The following is a 20,892-nucleotide window of genomic DNA, read 5'->3' as shown; positions in this document are numbered from 1 at the left end:
TGGATTTATTGACATAAAACAGGATCTCATCATGATCACCTCCACAAAATCAAAAATACCATGGCGATTGCTCCTCCACTTTCACAAGCTGAAGCGGACAAGAGCATGAATGCGCTCACGAACCCCGACTGGTTATATTTCTGATATTTAGCGACGCTAAACTGGTGTCTCAGGAGGGAGAGAGACGCGGCTTGCAGCAGCAGCAGGCAGATTGTAGCCCCCCGCTTCCCTCCCCGGTTAAAGGTAGGATTTGGACAGCGGAAGTTTAGCAACAACTAGCTTCAGGCCGTTAAAACAAAAGGCGTTAGCACAACAACATTAGCTCCTTACTGTCCGCCCGGCGTGTGGAGGTGAAGATAAGCCTGTGTCTTCATGTCGCCTCGCAAGCAGTCGCGCGTGGTGTCTCTGCTTTTTGCTTGCAGCCCCCTTCTGCCCGAGTGAAGCGGCTTGAGAGTGACAAAAGCCCTCATCGAACAGCGAATGAAAAGTTTCAGCGAGGCTGACTGCACAGCCGAGAGTGTGGCCGCATTGGAACGTGCCATTTCGGCTGTTACTTTCCAAATTGGACGGCGTGTTGTAAGCCGAAAATCTGAGGCACTCCTCATCCAAATAAATGTGCACGTCTACTCATTTCCTCTTCAGTCTCTGTAAATATCCTGACTGGTGTTTAATGCCTCGCCCGTCCTAACCGTGATCAAAGAAGCAGTGTTTTATTTTTTTTAAGCAAAGAAGCAGTGTGCGCTGGTTCCAGCCTATGTAGCTCTGCTGACTTCCACATTTCCTCATTCTCATATAAATCAGCCACGGAGAGGTTAGGTTGAGGTTGAAATCTGTCCCTCGCGTGACTCCGGCCGAACAAGGATAGAACGGTGCTCATTAACAAGAGGCATTATTCATAGAGTAGATTTCCTAATTTCTCCCAAATTTATTGATAAAATAGAAAATGACAACTTTTTTCTTTTTCCTGATCAAAAAATATATAAAATGAACTTGTTAGTGAAAACGTGGCCATCCCGCACTGTCCCTTTAACTCAGCACATTAAATCTGTCCAATTAACATCACCAAACCTTCTTTTGTGATGCTTTTCCAGGCATTCATCACAGCCTCTTCCATTCGTTGTTTGATGAAACTGGTTGTGTCATTCAGCCATTCAGTTTTACGACTGAGTTGGGCCCGTCTAAAATCTCTGTCTTGCACCTAGTGAAGTCCTTTGTGGTTTTGACAGTGTGTTTGAGTGTTTGAAGTCATTTCTTGCAAATGAGTGGTTAGCTTCTTCTAGTGAAGCATCTATTCTTTTGTTCATGTTGATGACCTTCACTCATGTCCACTGGGCTTGGTTGGTGATGTCACGAACAGTTGTTTTAGGTTCTTTCTATGCAGCACTAATTATCTTTAAATCAATTTGTCCATGGATGACACTGCTAGAGGCATAAAGCCCCTCACAACTTAGGTCGTCGGATCATTGGGACACACAAACCCCTCCACCACAATAAGATAACAGCTCAGGGAGGAGGCATTCAACAAATACATTTGTAAAAATCACAAATTTATTTCGATTTGGTCAGGGTATGAATAATGTAGGTAGTTTGTATGGTCACACATCACTTTGTTGGAAAATTGATAAGTGATTTTGATCGACCATTTGTCTACGTGCATTTGCATTCCTCAGGTGTTCCTTGGGCCAAACGGTGAGGTGGAGGAATATGCCATAAACTCCATTCAGCAGAACACAGCCATCAGTTCAGACCTTCTCTTGGATGAAGAGGAGCAACATCTATTCATCATGACACATAACATGGTAAACGCACAAGTTGCTGCAATATTCTGTGCCTTTTTTCTCACCCAACCTTCCTTGTTTGAAAGACTAAACCTAAAGAGAAAACCTTTGGGAGGAATGCTTTGGTTTGTAATCCAGATATCCTTCATTGTTCTGGGTTAAAGTGTGTCATTCATTCTGTTTCACGGGAGCCTATTATGAATGCTTTGCATAGCTGAACTTGGAGGTGTTGTTCTGGTTCCAGCTGCAAAAGAGACCAGTAGCTGAATGCTTGCAGCACCCTGACTGTCACTCCTGCCTGCAGGCCCATGATCCCTACTGTGGCTGGTGTGTCCTAGAGGGAAGGTAATATGCACTCCTTATTAAAACAATTCATTGACCAAGTACAGCGTTCCTTAACAAATGAGTATTGTCTGATTTAATCGATGTTTGTTTTTGTCCACGGTAATGACAGAAATACAAGGGACATCACTTAATTATCAAGAAATTTGATTTACAACACCACTCTCCAATCTACATTTCGTCCTTGACAACCACCACCAAAATGTATGCAACATATGATGGTCAGGGTAGCTAGCAAAGTTACGATATGTACATTGTGCTTAACTTCATCAGCCACAACTTTCAGTCAGTCTTTTTCAGACTTTGAGGACAATTTCCCTTTGTCAGAGCAAGAGCCTTTCTGGTTTAGAAAGACATCATTCAAGCTCCTTGAGCTTCCAGGCATCAAGAGGTCATACAAGCTTATCTATGGGGCATCACACTCCCTGGGAGAGATGACAATTTTTCATTTGTTTTTATTTGTGAGCCATTTGGATGCTTCCCTCATTGTTTATGTATTGTTGATTGTACGCAGTGATTACATACTGCAATCTACAATGTGTATTAGATCACAAAAGCCACGGTTTGGATCTGTCACGGATCTGATTGTTTTTCAGATCAGCCCAAAAAAAAAAAAAGATTAATATAACTTTGTATTCATTAATATTATAAAATCCCTTTGCCCATTAAAAAAAAATAAAAATCAACTCCTAATGTATGATATGGCCGTTTAGGATTTAAAAACACAACTAAACGCAATATAAGGCAGGATACATTCTTATTTTATATGTGGTACAATGTATAAAATAACAAGGCATCCTGCCAGATATTGTGAGCTGAATGTTTTCTTAATATTATTTAATGAGCAAAAGTGTTTTATAAAGTAAATGAACACAAAGTTTTATTTCGTTTTTTTTCATAGTGAAAAAGACCTCAAAGTACAATATAAGGCACATTTCCTTCCTTCTTCCTACATGGAGAGTTCATTACAAAGTAATCTAGGTCCACAATATTAAAAAAGAAGTAACTTGGACTCCAAGCCGGGTACTTGTTGCTAATGCTACCAGCTAGCTGCTAGCCACTACTGCCGGAGACTTGTGGCATATCATACAATGACGGCGTAATTAACTAGCGGTTTGTTAGCATCCTAAATTAGCGAATGAATATGATTTCAGGATGCTGTTGTGTTGATGTTGGTGGCAACTATGTAATGTCAATTAAAATTACGGTAGGTCTACTAAGGCTATTGCATTGGCATCAATGACTCAATGTATTCAGGGTTTTTCCTACGTTCAAAATTGTGAGGCGCCCGCCTCCAACTAATTTGTTGCCCAACTCTAGCCAGAGTGATTGGTATTGCTCAACACAGCACGAATGATGTCTGCGGCAGCAATGTATTTTAACTGCAGTTGCAGCATTCGCCACTATGGAGTTGCTAAATCAGGCCTGGCAAACCTGCGGCTCATTTCTGGTTTCATGTGGCTCTTAAAGCTCTTTTCGCTCTAAACTTGAAGCACGGCGTTGTCAAACCTATTAATTGTGTATGTGGTGAGTGGCGGCACCACAGAATGGAGCGTTGCTGGGTGTTGCTGTACAATATGCTGACACATCGTTTAACTAAGATCTTTGGCTTGCTTCAGTCATGTTCTCTCCCATTGTTTGTCTTCTTCGCCTGGCTACTTCCGTCCGCTTCTCCGCCGCTCCCGTCAGGCACGCCCCGAGTGGACCACCAAGTCATTGCTCAATAAGCAATGAACAACGAAGGAGCCTTTACAGTGGCCGTATATTAATTTAAAATATCGATACTTGGTGGAGGCTTATCGATAATTGATTGGAAGACAAAACATTGTGATGAATCACCATATCGAGATATTGTCACACTCCTAATGTACAGAGTCCCCGAGTCAGCCAAAATAATGTATGCACACATCATCAAAAGGAAAACTTGCATACATATTTCAATACCACATTTATTCAATACCAGTTAGCTTTGGCCTCTACAATTACAAGAGGTGCTCAAAGCAGTGGCCATTACCATCCAAACATTTATGTGTAGGGAGAACTGCTACTTGGGTAACGTTGGCCAAATTGTCCATTGGTTTCCCTTTTACTGATGTGTGATTATTTTAGCTGACTTTGTATGTATAAATCCAATGAAGTTTACAGAGGAGTTGTACATACAAAAACCTGTCCTTTATGAACACTTGACAGTGTTGCCAACAAATTAAATACAGCTCTGGCTTTGTCCATCCAGATGTGTTTTGCAGTCAGAGTGTCGTCGTGGGAACCACCACGGCCAGTGGCTTTGGAGCTTTGACATGGAACAGCAGTGTCTGGCTGTCCAAGAACTCTACCCTTCAAACATCAGCAGGGGGGAAAGCAGGATAGTAAGTGTGCATTAAAACATATTTTTAGAAAAAAGCTTGGAATTCACATAGATTTCAGTCTCAACATATCGAGATATTTTGGAGAAGTAAAGGGGTAAGATGAAAATGTCGTCAAAGGAATTTTGGCATTAACATGAAATTGTTATTTCAGTCGGTAGGAAATGTTGCTCTTTTACGGTTAAACAGAAATTGATGATGATATGTGACATACCAAAAGTAATAAATACTGTATCTGGTCTCTGCATAGGTCTCTTTGTCAGTTCCAGGGCTTCCAATGTTAGAAAAGGGTGAGTCCTACTCGTGTTTCTTCCAGTGGATCCACAGCCCTGCCACAGTTACTGAAAATGGGGTCACCTGTCACTCTCCACTCACCAGCCGAGTTCCTCTGGTACCTCCTGGACAGGGTGAGGTTTTTTTTTGTGCATGTGTAAAATCAAACTTAAACCTTTCTGTTGGAATTTGTATTTTTAATTAAAGCCGATCAATCATATTTTTAATTGGTTTGAACTAGGGCTGTACTCATTTTAGACGAGTATTCGTTGCGGAGAATGCATTTTTCCAGAGTACTAGCATGGAATGAGTACAGCTTGTCATTATCCATACTCGTACTGAAGGAGTCACCTCATTGGGTGACTTATGTATTCATTCTTCATGGTCTGCAATTGGCCAGTCACACACAGTGACCACCCCTCCCTATAGAGACTTGCTGCAGAAAGAGGAGCCCTGCCTCACTCTTTCACACACACAAAATGAATGATGATCTCTGTGATTGCTTGGCATGATTCCAGCTCACGTTGCTCGAAGCAGTACTCAGTTGTCCTTAGCTCGCCTCTATTTCGGTTTGTATGATATTTATAGTTAGTTGCACTGTGCATTTGACAAGACAGCTGTAAACGGCTTGTTATACGTCAGTCACTGCCTGTGTACATTTCATGCGAAATTTCACAATAGTATTGTGTTATAATACAATATCATTGTTTTATTGCAAAACCTTTGCATTATCACGTGAGAAATGTTCATTTTTTATTTCATTATTTCGCATTAAAAATAATCATTGCAAAATAACGCAATGTTATTTTATGAGGTGAGCTAAAGACGTCCACTTCCGGGTCATAGCTTTTAGTGCGACGCGACGACAAAGCTTGCATGAGCATGAATGACGGTTTGGAGAGATTTTTACGCTCTATAGATGTCCCAAACAAGGATATGTGCTAAAGTTAGTTAACAAGACAAAATTGCCATCCACCTTTTTCCTACGCCCCATACATACCTTATCCCAGATTACACACGCAAGACACGCTGGGTGTGTGAAAAAGAAAAAAAGATATGACTCTACAGTGTTGTTGCAGGGAGTTAAGAAAGGCGGCTCCATGGTAACACAGAAGAGAACAGTGGGCTTTCTTTTTAAAAGAACCCAACACAACACGTCCATCGGTACTTGACTGGTTAGGGACAGGGACGGACGAAAACGTCCTTGTTTGATCCGTTCTTTTAAAAAAACTTCTCGTTCTCCATCCCCAAAATGGGCATCTCTGGTGAACAGATACAGATAGTGGTGCGCATCCCTAGTTATAAGAAGATGAATGCATGAGTGCATCTTTTTTTGTAATGAGATTAATCACTTTTTCTATTGTTTTTGTGAATATGTATTTGCGTACCCACTCATACCATACAAATATATAATCCAATCAATGTTTCTGTGAATCTAGGCCGACCCAATCTGTTCTGCTTAAGATATTCTTGAACAAAGGTATATTTCGTATTTTGAAAGCATGTGGCTTCTGTGCTATATTATGCTTTGACTTGAGCTGTGGTTCTCAAAGACCGTCAGAGTGTAGCACGCTACTGTATAGTGTGTTGATCTCAGCTGCTGTCAATCCTAAAAAAAATAAACGTATTATATGATTATTACTGAACAGTTGCATGCACCGACCAGATCATCCTCAGTCTTACACACATAAACAGACACACATAAAAACAGACGCACTTTAGTGCACTCTTGAAATCTTTGACTTGTTATAGTACTTAGCGAACTACACTCACTGAAAAATGGTGGAGGGGAGATATTGTCACGCAGGTTTTTGGGGGGGACATTATAATGGTTTTATTCAGTTGAAAAGAGTCTAAGGCTAGGTTCACACCGCAGGAAAATGCGACCCAGATCGGATTTTTTTGCCTGTATCTGATTTTTTTACCTGTATCTGATTTTTTTATGACAGTCTGAGCGGCTCAATTCCGATTTTTTTCAAATGCGCCCTGGGTCGCTTTCGTATGTGGTCCTAGATCGGATGCGTATCCGATCTTTTCCAATGCGTTCGCGGTCTGAACGGCCAGGTCGCACCCATCCGACAGTGACGTCATCCGGAGCCCAAAATGCCCTCCGCGTAGGCAGAGGGATCGAATGTGCAAAGTTGTTTTGAGTAACACTATTGACTTTATATTTGCCTTTGATTTATTCCGACTTGAAACATAAAGCATAAAGTGGACATTTATGGCGATCGTAGTAATTCAGCCACGGCTCAGATATTCATTTTTTACGCATGATTATGGCGTATCGTCATCGTTAGTGATTTCTCCATGAAATGAGATATTAAAGCCTCGCCTCGTGATTTTCCCCAAATACTGTATTTATTTCTACCTGCTACCTAATCGCTTGACTGTATAAATGCTGGACCACATTTACCTCCGCAAACACAACGTCGGGACTCGGGAGTGACATCGTCTCTTCTTCTGCACATGCGCGTTACTTTGGCGACGCATGTGTTCATACAGCAGACAAGACCCAGGTCACATTTATAATGTAATATGAACGTTTACACAAAAGGATAGGATTTTTTCAAAAAATCCAAATTGAGCATTAAGACCTGCGGTGTGAGCCTAGCCTAAATTGGGGGTGGGAATATTTCACCTTCTGAATTTTCACTTACAATTACAAATCATCTCTGCATCTTAAATCATTTATTTCTCTTACTGTGACTCAGTATTTTTAAATGTAATGATGATAATGATTCATATGTCTATGATTAAAATAAATTACAAAGTTTCTGCTGTATGAATTAGAACGTACGATTTGCCAAAAAATGTCAACAGTGGTCATATTGTGTTATAGTTAAAGATTGTAACCTTAAAATAGCCTTAGAATGAGAGCACATACTTTGTCAAAAAGGGTAAGAACCAAAATGTTGTCTAAAGAGCCAAATATCTTGAAATTCCTCAGTAATGAATTTCCCCTTGCATGAATTGCTTACCATTGAGATTTGATTCAGCTGAATATGAGTATATCAAGAAATACATCAACAAATACATGACCTCTTGCAGTGTAAAAAGAAATTAAAAGATAAGATAACCTTTATTAGTCGTGCGTTCGATCCCGGCTCCGGCCTCCCTGTGTGGAGTTTGCATGTTCTCCCTGTGCCTGCGTGGGTTTTCTCCGGGTACTCCGGTTTCCTCCCACATTCCAAAAACATGCTTGGTAGGTTGATTAGATACTCTAAATTGCCCCTAGATGTGATTGTGAGTGTGAGTGGTCGTTTGTCTTTGTGTGCCCTGCGATTGGCTGGCAACCAATTCGGGGTGTCCCCCGCCTACTGCCCGAAGACAGTTGGGATAGGCTCCAGCACTCCCCGTGACCCTTGTGAGGATAAGCGATATAGACAATGGATGGATGGATGGATAACCTTTATTCGTACCACAATGGGGGAAATTTGTATAATTTCAGCAGCATTTGTGGATACAGGAAATTAAAAGCTTGCTAAATAGACGGACAAGAATGCAAGAGGTTTCATCAAGCCCATAAATATTTCAACATTTTTTGTGTGTTTTGACTGTTAACATTTTTTGATAATGAAGATGGTGTACAACGCAACTGTCCCTTATTATTGATGTGGGAGAAAGATAATTCAAGTAAACTGCAATTTTTAAATGGTGATTTTCAAGGGTGGGCATTTTTACTAAAGTTTGCTGGTCCGTCATCCGTCAGCAGCCTGGGTACCCGTCCGTCATCCGTCAATCCATGTATTTTTCAAGCCGGATCAAATAGTAATCATCTGTCGTTCAGTCCAGCATGTTACTATAACCGTGCTTCCATCAGTAAACATCAAAGGGCCGACAGTCCATCTATCGTCAATCCGGGAAAAAAAAGATGAAAAATCCATCCATCCATCCATCCATTATCTGAACCGATTTGATTAAAATGGCAAATTTTGCTTACTTTAACCAGAATCCCCTGTCACACTGTTGCCAAAAGTATAATCCTGGTGGATTAAAATGCTTCTAGTCCTTGCAACCAGAAATAAAGCATAAATTACAAAAAAAGGTTTTTTTACTTCAAATTCATGTTTTTCTTAAAACTCTTCTTCTTCTTCTTCATCTTCTTCTTCTGTCTTTTAGCGGTTGGCAAACAACTTTTGGTGTATTACTGCCACCTTGTGAAATGGAGTGTGGGACTGAAAAATACTGTTTCACAACCTCCTAACCCCACTCTTTCCAAAAATAAAAATATAAATGGAAAACTTAACTCACAAGAACTTCTCTTTAAAACTCTCTCTGTATTCAAAGCTACTGGTACTATATGACTTCTTAGATACGTGGTATTGATAATGGAAGGTCAGCCTGAGAAACTAATGATTCTCTCTTTGGTGAATACCGCCACCTGCTCTACATATACAGTAAATGCAGTCTGGGTCACGTTTTCGTCTCTCTTCAGCAAAACGGCGTCCGTTAATAATGAACTGTGAGGTCCATTCTGACTTGGCCAGGTCAGTTATGATTACACAGACGGACAAAAATCCACTTCCGACTATTTTTTAAAGTCTATCATCTGACAAAGGGGTCAGCATCCTTTAATACTCAAAGAGCCATTTCGACCCGGTTTCCACGGAAAAGAAAACACTGTGAGGGGCAAACACTTTTTTACATCTGAAATTATAATGTTTGCCTATTTGTCGCTACCCACGTCTGTAAAGTGCAAAATAAAATGAAACTGACACACGACACAGGATTGAGGGGGCTCCCTTTGCAACGAAGCGTCTCATCGATCCGTATTAAACAAACAAGCCAACATAATTTTCAAGGTCTGAAGAAAGAAGTTAAAAACTTTGACTTAATAAAAAGACATGATACACATTTTTGAGACAAATAAGATACTGTAACGATTTGGATTAACTGTGTTGTGGTGACATTTGTGTGTTGCTAAATTGTGTTGTTTCCGAGGTTCCTGAATGCATCATGCGACTCGATGGATGGGAGGGGTGTGCGAGTGAGAGAGAAGTGAACGGACGGAGAGAAGAACCAGAGATCCATGTGTACTTATGACGGAACTGTTGTTGCACTGTAGTGGACGTCGACTATGGCCCAGAGTAGCAGTGTTGGAATAAGAAAAAGGGAGATAACTAAGCTACGTCTGACGTCGTGTATTTGGAAGACGTTGCAATACACTTCAATCGGAGACTTATAATTTATTTTTCCAAGCCACACAGAGCCGCAATATAAGGATGAAAGAGCCGCATGCGGCTCCGGAGCCGCAGGTTGCCGACCACTGGTCTAACTTCAGCAAAACGGGCGTCCGTCATAGACCCAATGCCCACCTCTGGTGATTTTATTGATTAAGGGTGGAAATAAAACTACTCAAAGCTACTTGACCCTGTGTGTAAAAAGTACTTGCCCCCCTTGTTTAATCATGAACTAACTGTGGATAATCATGTGTTTTGAAAAGCTTGGAAATTGCCAGTAGATGTGAATGGTTGTCTGTAATGTGACCAGATCAGACTGTACTCTGCCTCTCACCCAAAGTCAGCTGCAGTATGCTCCAGCTCACGCGTGACCCTAGTGAGTTTCAAGCGGTGTAGAAATGGATGGATTCACTGCACTGCGGCTCATATATGATTATGCATACAACTTGTGCCAGTGGTGTCTGTTTGTTCCCTACACTATATTTACTAGAAGAGTCCTTTAGACCCATACTATGATTTAGAAAATTGTATGATGAGATTATCCTGTTTTTCGCTCAGTTGTTTTGGAAAAGCGTGTTTGTCTGTTCTTACTGCTCCAAAATGTGGGGTGCATATGGTTTTGTTGTTGTTTTTAGCCTAACCTTCTCCCATGTTACTTCACTGGAACTGTATAATTGAAAGAATCCTGCTCACATCTCTTGAGACTTCCTGAAGCAGACTTGATAAACCTACTTATATTATTTTTGTTGTTGTTCTTCCTTATGCTGTGCTTAGACCTCCTCTGATTTTTGGTCCTCACAGATTTTGTCACAGTCCTCTTGTCTCTTCGTTTTGGTGATGTCACAGTTGCAGAGAGGGATTTCACCTTTTATGACTGCACGGCTGTTAAGCAGCTTTCAGGGAGTATGCTGTGAGTACAGTAATATAATATTCACTTTTTGCCTCAACTCTACTTCACTTCACTTTCTGTATACAGCATTTGCAATCAAACTTTACTCCCCCGGGATGGGGCTGGGCAATATGACTGAAAAGTATATCACAATATCAGTATGTCATATTAGTCAATATCGATATAGTCTTTTGAATTTTTATTTTATTTTTTTTACTATTGGAAATAAGGAGCCAGAGGGAAAAAGGCACAATTTAGGTTATTTTAGTTTAACATATCTTTAATCAGAGGTCAACGCAACTACAAAACTTTAAAACTGATTACACTGGTCAATCAAAATTAAATAAACTCTATTTTAAACATAATGATCTTAGTAGGACTGGTCTTCAAATTTTTCATGCACGTCAGTCAATATTGATAATTATTATCATTATTATTTTTTTTTACCTATTTAAAATAAGAAAAACAATTACCTGTTTTTCTGTATGTTGTAATGTAGTGTAATGTGCAAAGTTGTTCCTCCAGCAGTGCACTGTAAATGCTTATTTGCTACTCCAAAGCAGTATCGTTGATAGTTATATACATTAACCTTCATTCAATGTTCATACAATGTAAATGTAAGAGCTGGGCATTTTACTAAAAATTTGCGGTCCGTTTATCGCCTTCCACCTACAGCCGGGGTACCCTTCGACCATCCGTTTATCCACTATTTTATCCGGCCGGAAAAAATAGTACCCGCCTATGGGCCGGTCCGCCTCGGATTTTAAACGGGCTTCCGTTAGCTTTTCCGACTACAAACTGCGACCAACTGCAGCTAAATTTAGATCCGTCTCATCCCCCAAAACATCTCATATTCAAACAGATAGTCCACTATTATGCACTATTACCTCATTCTGCCCAAAGAGCTTTACAAAGCCTCACATGCACTTATTCTACTTTCAAACTTATAACTCCCAAAAGTTTATAAATTTAAAATGGCTTACTTTTGACAGGATCCCCTCTTTTCCCAATTTAAGCTGCTTGACGATGTTGTTGAGTTGTCCTGCATTCAACTGATCCATCACCCTTCTTTTTCTTCATCTTCTTCTTCTACTTCTTCATCTTCGTCTTGTCTACGTCTTCGTTGTCTTCTACGTCTTCATCGTCTTCTCCTTCTTGACACGTGTGTCGCGTTCTTTAATTGAACTAATAAAAACGTGGGACAGTGGGACAACTGCAGCTTGTCGATGGCTTTTCTTTTTTCCTGCTTGAATGACAACAGCGCATCTACAATACCGATGTTTCTAAAGTTTTGTGGGGGTGGGGGGGTGGCGGGAGAACAGCGCATCTACAATGCTTCACGTCAGGTTCATGACCAAAGATTCACTCTCAGTCTAGTATTATTTCGTTTACCACGATGTGTAAACACAATTATTTGAGGGGCCGCCGGGGCGGGGAAAGCCGTGTGTAATAGTGGAAGGTCAGGAAGATTACATGTTTTTCATATCACCCTAACTCATGAACCGTTTTTGCTATCAATGTAATTCCAACCGATTCTGAAAGCAGAGAAGCGGAGCTTTGTATCGATATCAACGTAAGAGGGGGATGGGGGCGCCAAAATCGCAGATTAAATAGATGGGCGAAAATCCACTTCCGTTTATGTTTAATCCGTCTTTTTTTTTTAATTCCCGTTCATCGTTTATTGACAATAAAATGGGCGTCCGTCATAGGCGGATAGGCGGACAGGTCCGTCACATAGGCATTATGCCCAGCTCTGGTAAGTGTAGTGAACGAACACTCTCTTGCAGTGCATGCATGACCATTGACAAACCATTTTAGGACTACTTTTTAACGGCCACATTATTGCCATAGTCCATTCATATTTTACTTGCCTGCTTGTGACTTGAGAGCCATACCAAGGGTGAGACATGGCTAACATTGGTGCTGTGCTGTAGCACGTCAAAGACAGGGAACTTCTTTACTTGTACACCACGTATCTATCCAGAGGTGTTTAATCAGTGAGTATGCACAACATAATCTTATTGCAAGACTTATATTGAGCTGACTGGTCATTAATTCTGTGTCATTCTGTGCTATGTGTGTGCATGCTCGGCACAAAAAACAACAACAACAGCAAAAAATAACAAAAAAAACACCTTAGAAGTTAGAACTAACATTCCATGCGCACACTCTGACAATAAGAGCGCCACTGCCACCTACTGTAGTGGATATAGTGGTTCTTTCTAGTATTTTTATATTCTTTTAAAAGTAGCTTCCGCACTGGAAAACACGCCCCACTATTTCAGAAGGACTGATCTGATCGGAAAATAACTTATGTCGTTAAATGTGTAAAAACACGGGCTTGTGTAATAGGTGTATTCAACAGTTGCTGTTGGAGTTGATACTTTGGATGTCAAAATGGCATCAAAAGCAGTTGGATGGAAGTGCTTTCATACGAAAGACAAAATGCTTAGCAGAGATGCAGTGTTGGAAGCACAGATTTGCACTAAAGCAAATCTGTATACATGCATTATGTCGTTACAGCTTATGCTTTGTGTCCTATCCATTTTCAGTTGTCGTGGTTGTGTTCTGAGCCGATGGGGTTGTAATTGGTGTGTTCACCAGCACACATGTACCCACCATCCCACCTGTGATGAGGGCGTTATCATCTATAATCAACATGTAAGTTACAAAATGGTACTAAATATCAGAATTATGAAGCTACAAGGAAAGAACATAACCCCAAATTTTTCATTGACATTTTAAGTTTTCTTGTGTGTTTGTTAGATTTTTATTTATTTCTTTATTTATTTTTTTTTATTTTTTATTCTTCTTGTTGGAAATGTGATAAGTGACGAAATACTGTAAGCACATTGGCATTGGCATTGTTTTCTTTGCTTTGGAAACTTTACTGACAATACTGAGGAATCTAGAAGATCCTGTTTGGCTTCTTCTACCACAGTCTAAAGCATTTTAATTACGTATAAATTTAGAACACGTCAAGTGGGATAAAGACGGAATGAATGAATGAATAATGAATGAACAATCATTGATTAATGTTCTTTTTCTTCTTTTTTTAATTGGAAATCTCAACACACTATGTTGTGTGAGTGATAGTGATAGTTTATATATAGATATATAGATATTACTGCCATTTATCAAAACAATGTTTTTTTTAAGGTGTACTGGTCAAATTATGTCCCAGTGTTCCTAAATTGCCGGCCATTTTCAGACCCTCTTTTACCCTTACACATAAAAATACGTAAAATACATTAAAAAGATAAAAATAAAAAAACGTAGTGAGTAGTAGTGGTGGGCGATATGGTTAACTACAGCAATCAGAGTAAGAAAAAATGTATTTGATGTGTGACAAAGTGTCACCCAGCGAGAGAAAAAAAAGACGTCATGACAACACCTATTCTCATACATTGGCCACCGTATTCAGCCTATGGAATACAGGCTAATTATGAATGATGCGGACTAAAAGCATGTAAACTGAATGTTAACCGAGCATCCAGGCTGTCACGTGTGACTTGCTTGCTAAAGTACTGAGTGTGTGCGTGCATTTATATTTGTTGGTTCAACTAGGCGACTGTTTTCTGAGTGTGTGTGTGTGTGTGTGTTTAAGCATTTGTTTAGCGTGCTTGCGCGGTCGCCAACTTTTCCTCGTAATCCATATGGCTTGTGGTGCAACAGAATTGCTCTTCACGGTGACCGTTTTGGCACATTTTACAATATTATTTTGTAAATATAATATCAGTCTTGTCAACTCCAAACCATTTACAGATTACGGACGTCGTGGACTCGCGCCTCGCTATGAATCCCCGCTCGACACTCCTCTATGTTTGAAAAAGCTCCGCTGTAGTGTGGACAGAGTCACGTGACCTGCCGGCCGATTCGGCGAATAATTATCACTTCCTCCTCCTCTGCCGTCAATGTACCCTGATTTTCAGCATTTCCTCATACTTTGCGGCCATCGACTGACTCGAGTCGTTATGCTTTTAGAGGCAGTATTAATAGTCGAGAATGTAAAATTACACATCGTGAAAACAAAATTGACGATGATATCAATAACGATATATATCGCCCACCTCTAGTAGTGAGAATTGAACATCTGGATTCCTAAAAGACATAAAAGTACATCCTTGGGATTGAATGAGTTTTAATTATCCAAACAAACATTCGGTTTGCGGTTTTGAGTAAAAGCAGTTTCAAAGATGAAACTGGTGGTTTGCAGTTTACAATTCTGACATTCCACCCCAAAGTGTTATCATTTACACAGTTATTACTTTTTGTGTTTGCACAGAGGAAATTAATGTTTACATGCATTTATTTAATTCCCATATACTGTATGTCAGGCTTAGCATGGTATATCAATTCAAGATGGCTAGTTTTCGTTGTGTTTTCTAGTGTTGTTCCGATACCGATACTGGTACCGGTAAGTACCCCGATACCGCATTAAAACGCTGGTATCGGATCAGGTGGTACTAACAAATAAAACGCCGATGCCGGTTATCGATACTGGTATCATTACATGAACGCAGCGTGCATATTTGAGAGCCGCATGCGGAAGGAAAATGCGAGGAGAAGAAGCCTTATCCATTATTAGCGTTATTGGTCATCGGTCTACTTATGTCAAGTTTGGTGAAAAAGGTCGCTATAATGACGACATACATCGCCACATTGGAGGCAATTGCTTGGGGGGACTTTGATGCTATCAAGAGCCTGCAATTACTTTGGGGGCATGTCGGCTGGATCTTTGTCTCGTAGCAAAGTATGTTGCTTATGTTTGACACAGTTCATCGATCACTAGTTTAATGGTGTAAAACGTCTTTCATGAAATGGTTTGTGTCCAGATAAACTCGCCTTTATGACCCGTCGAAGTTTTTAGAGCTCGCGCTAGCTTGCTAACTGCTAACAAAGAGACAGACGAGTTTGTTTACAACACATCGCTCAGCAAAATGTTCTATAATGTTCCATCAACTTATATGAAATTTGTATACCTATATAATTAACAGATTAATGTTGAACAGCAGTGCGAACTAAATCTTGAATGAAAAGTAAAAAGAAAACAATAACTGATATAAAGTCATCAGATCATAACCTTGTATGTTGTGATGGTGTTAAGTGGTCACGTTGAAGATTTGACAGCCATTGTGCGCGTCTGCTTTCAAACAACTTCCTTTTTGCCTCCGGTTAATTTGAATCCCTGCCGGTATCACAAAATAAAATCTCTAGTTGACCGATTAGAGCAACCATAAACAGCACAGGTGTTAACCATTTTTAGGAACACATAACGGACTTCTGTTATCTCACTCACTCGACCGCCTGCCCCTCTGGCAGCATACAAATGTGTCGTCACGCATTGGGGGGTCGGTTAGAATCACTAAATATATTTTAGAAGTACAAATGCTGCACCTTGCTTAATTACAAATGTACATTCATGTGAATACAGTATGTATCCCATGTCTCACTCTCATACGCACGAAGAGCTATGAAAATAGGCTGTTAATTCAACATATGTATTTTGTGTGTATATGTTACTACAGATACTTCGCAAGTGATGATTTAAATATGAATAATTTTACATCCAAGTGATTGTGCAATTCTTTAGAATTAAAAAATTGCGCTTATTTGGGATTTTTTTCAAACGGCGAGGTATCGGTACAGTATCGGCATCGGCCGATACTGCACAGCCAGGTAGCGGAATCGGCATCGGGGACAAAAAGTGGTATCGGAACAACACTAGTGTTTTCTGTTTTATCACATTAACACCAGACTAGTTTAAGACTCAAAAGAGGTACATTATGAGAAGATAGACGAGAAGTCCTGGAGTAAATTGAATGAGATTAAGGCAACCTGAGACAGGAGAGTAGAGAATAAAGTGTGGTGAGAGGAGAGAGTGAAGCCAGACAGTATCAAATGGTGGTGTGTATGATGACTATGGTGGTGAGAAAAAAACAAGAGAGTTGAGATATAGCGTAGGGATGCTTTTTTCTGCAAGTTTGGTCAACAGGATCTCAGAGAATGACACGAAGTGTGAGATGAGGAGAACTAGTGTGTCAACTTCTAAAACCAAGGGTGAAGTGTGGAGTTGTAGCAACTACAGAAAGAATTAAGTTGAGCCATAAAATGAAAACCTGGGACAGTACTTGAGACCAGGTTGAGACAAGAAGTGGACATTTGTGAGCAACACTATGGCTCTGTGCCTTCAAAAATCATTGCTAATGCAATATTTTACCAGAGAATGCTGGTGGAAAGTGCAGGGAAGATCAGAAGGAGATGCATTTTATGTTTTTGTGAATTTGGAAAAAAACACAAAAGGGTGTGTGGTACTGGATGAGAAAATACCGTATGGAGTGGAAGATGGGTATGTTAGACTAGTCCTGGACATGTATCAGAATAAGACAGTAGTGAGGTGTGCTGCCGGAATGTCAGAAATCCTACAGATGGAGGTAGGACTTAAGATGAGGTCAGACATGAATTTCTGAGGGATATGATGTTTGGAGATGACATTATAATCTGCGTTGAGTGGAGGGGGCAGGTGGAAGAGAACTTGGAAATATGCACTGATCAGTCAAAAGATGAAGGTCAGTCACACGCCAGACAGAGTGTGTGTGAGTGAATGGGAGGTCTGAAGGTCAGTCAGAAACATAGACTGTGTGTGAATGCAACGGAGGTTACAAAGACTAGAGGTGAAGAAAGTGTGGGTGTTCAGGTACTTGGGATCAACTGTTCAGAGCAATTGGGATTGTGCAAGAGAGGTTAAGAAGACAGTACATGTAGGATAGAGTGGGTCAAGGAAAATGTCATGAGCACCATCTAAAGTCAGGAAAGGTTTACAGGATGGTAATACGATTAGCTATGTTATATGGTTTGGAGACAATAGCAATGACCAGAAGACAGAGTTGAAGATGCTGAGTTTCTTTTTGGAAGTGCTGAAGATGGTCAGGATCAGGAATCAGCATCAGAGGGAAACACAGACTGGAAGGTTAGGAGACAAAGCTAGAGGGGCCAGACTGTAATGGTTTGGACGTGCAAAGCAGGGACAGTGGATATACAAATGTATAAACGGATGCTGAAAATGAAGCTGCTGGATAGGAGACAAAGAAGTCGATCAAAGAACAGATCTATCGATGTGGTGAGCGAAGACTTGCAGATAGCTGGAGTTAAAGCAGAAGCTGCAGAAGACAGGCAGAGATGGAGTAAGCCAAAAGAAAAAGATGATTAACAAGCAATAGTAGTGTAGGAAGATTAGAGTAGAGGTATGTGTGTGTTCAGTAGTTCAATTTTTGTTGTATGTTCTTTTGGCTGTTGGTTTTATTTTTGTCTCATCTTCTCCCCATTGTCCAATCCTCCCACCACGCCCCATTATCCAAACCACCACAGTTTAAACTACCCACCTCAGCCCCTCCCACTACCAAAACGCTAAAGGTTTTCACAACCCCCACCACCACGACTTTGGCCACAGCCACTACGACAACCGTCACAATTGCTCCCACAACAGTGGCAACAACTATTGCCACAACTTCTACGGCTCCTGTTGCTGCACTGACCACTCAGGCATCGACCGCCCCATTTGTACCTTTCACCCCACACACCACTGCTCCTCAGATGACCACCACACACACCACCCCTCAGCCTTCGAGTACCCTGGCAATCACCAAACACCCACCTATTACATATACACCCCTAGACACCACAACCAGGAAGGAAGAATCTCCTGATGCAGCTCAGATGATGTTCACCACCAAAGCAGACTTGGAGAGTGCTGAAGTTACGCCAAGTGCAGAATTATTGCCAGTGACTGTTGGCGGGGATCTAAAGCCCATAATGCCTCTGGTCATCCCACCTTCTGACTCTGACACCTTGGAGATGATGACAGAGTTGCCCCACACTGACACCCAGGAACTTGGAGGAACACTGAGCTGGGTGGAACCACTCACCCTGACATCATCTGGCTTCCCTTTGCCTACACCCTTTCCTGTGGACGAACCAACCAACTCTGAGACTTCCCTCTCACTGGAACTGACCCAGACACCAACTCCAGTACCAACCCTAGACTCGCAAACTCAGTCTCAAAACAGGGACAGGAACCCTGATGTGCTCTGGCCCAAGGACGAAGATAACATCCCTGCTGATGGCACTGTCCTTGCAGAAAACGACACTGCAACTTTTTCAGCTGCCACCGTGCTTTCAGGTGATGGTGAAGTTGACCATGCATCCCCAGTTTATCCCCACTTGGTGGATACTGAACTGGACTACCAGTATGATCCTGCTGACAGCTTCCTCCCGGTGAGTTTAGACACTGTCGCCCTGCTCTTCCTTATATTCCTCCACACCTTCTTTAGGCCCCAACAGCCACCCCCCTCTCTCAGCTTCTGATTGAACTCTATCCTTCAACTGTAGGACTTTGCACATCATCCTTTAGTTCATTTTTCTTGTGACTATTATTTTCTTTTCTTTATATTTGTTTTTGATAGACAGATTGGTGTCGACCTGTGTGTGTACGTGCATGTGTTTCTATTTCTCTCTCTCTCTCTCTCTCTCTCTCTCTCTCTCTCTCTCTCTCTCTCTCTCTCTCTCTCTCTCTCTCTCTCTCTCTCTCTCTCTCTCTCTCTCTCTCTCTCTCTCTCTCTCTCTCTCTCTCTCTCTCTCTCTCTCTCTCTCTCTCTCTCTCTCTCTCTCTCTCTCTCTCTCTCTCTCTCTCCTCTCTCTCTATATATATATATATATATATATATATATATATATATATATATATATATATATATATATATATATATAAAAACAGCATTAGGGATATGGGTAGTTGTGCTTTGATCAACTGGCGTGCAACAGCCAAGGAATTTGTGTTTTTGCCCATGTGCCTGTTTTGACCAACAGGGGGATGAGGGATCCTTTGTCAGCTGGGGTTCTTCAGCTTGCCCTTGTGTGGAGAAGGTCCAGGGTTCATCATTGCTGCCTGTTAGAGTGGAAAGGAAAATCACTTTACTTGCCCGCAACCTACATCTGTATCAGGTACAACCGACCAAAGAACTAATGCACTCACACACATGTGCCCACATGTATGCACTCACACACACAAAAACACAAATGTGCACAATCTCTGAAGTCTCTATTAAGCAGTAGTATTTTTGCTGGTAATCCTTCATCCAAACAAGTCTTTTGTTTCTACAGGATACAGAGCTGGACTACCAGTGTGTGTTGGTCATTGAGGGGCAAACTGTGGTGGTGGATGCCTATGTGGAGACTGATGACATGAATCCAGCCAACTTTGACATCACCTGTCAACTACACCAGGTGTGTCGTTGTACGGTAGATATAAAGTCTACACACCCCTGTTCAACTGCCAGGTTTTTGTGATCTAAAACAATAAGACCAAGATAAATAATTTCTAAATGCTTTTCCACTATTAATATGACCGACAACCTGTGGCATAAAAAAAACTGAACTATTTTCAAGAGAGGAAATGCCAATAAACTACTGAGATAATGTGCTTGTTGGGATTGAACTCATTAGTTGATCAGTGGACTTACTACTGTCTTACTACTTGATTTTCGCATGTCGTCTTCCAATTGGCCAATTCACAGATAATTTTCAACTTGCACTTCTGCTACCCCCAGACTATAATTTATAATATACAGTGGTACCTGTACTTACAGACGTCTCTTCATATGAAATTTTCAAATTATGAAACGCCTCAACAGGAAAATATTGCCTCTTGTTACAAAAGAAATTTCAGGATGCGGAAGGTAAAAATACACTATAATACACCAGAGTTTACTGAACGCAAAATACTCATAGCTGCTCTGCCATTGGCTATTATCTCACAACTTCCTGGCATCCCATTGGCTAAGAGGGACCTCTACCGTATGTGTCTGTGTGTAGATAGCCAGGTAGATAGATAGCTCTACCATAGATATGTCTATGCAGCATCCTCGTCATTCGCCCCTCGGGCCATGAGGTGTTAGTTTTCAGTGAATTACAGTGCAGTATTCGCTATGGACCCCTAGAAAGTGATGGAGAAATGAGGAAAAGAAAAAAAAGAAGAGTTGTTTTGTCCATACAAACAAAGCAAGAAATAA

The 20,892-nt window shown here is 40.9% G+C and overlaps 1 protein-coding gene across 1 annotated transcript in view; it reads left to right on the top strand.

Moving 5' to 3' along the window:
* The window catches only part of plxnb1b (plexin b1b), a 167,441-nt gene that overhangs the window by 85,123 nt on the left and 61,426 nt on the right, over positions 1–20,892 (top strand). Inside the window, exons 5-13 of the mRNA XM_086039802.1 lie at positions 1,671–1,799; positions 2,023–2,123; positions 4,354–4,486; positions 4,734–4,890; positions 10,738–10,846; positions 13,378–13,486; positions 18,194–19,099; positions 19,691–19,825; positions 19,985–20,107. Of these exons, the coding sequence (XP_085895928.1) occupies positions 1,671–1,799; positions 2,023–2,123; positions 4,354–4,486; positions 4,734–4,890; positions 10,738–10,846; positions 13,378–13,486; positions 18,194–19,099; positions 19,691–19,825; positions 19,985–20,107 (1,902 nt within the window). The remainder of the gene's footprint in view (positions 1–1,670; positions 1,800–2,022; positions 2,124–4,353; positions 4,487–4,733; positions 4,891–10,737; positions 10,847–13,377; positions 13,487–18,193; positions 19,100–19,690; positions 19,826–19,984; positions 20,108–20,892) is intronic.

The sequence above is a fragment of the Filicampus tigris genome, chromosome 9 (genome assembly GCF_054856515.1).
Source record: "Filicampus tigris isolate MCC_2025a chromosome 9, RoL_Ftig_1.0, whole genome shotgun sequence".
Lineage (NCBI taxonomy): Eukaryota > Metazoa > Chordata > Actinopteri > Syngnathiformes > Syngnathidae > Filicampus > Filicampus tigris.
This window is presented reverse-complemented; position numbering and strand designations above follow the sequence as displayed.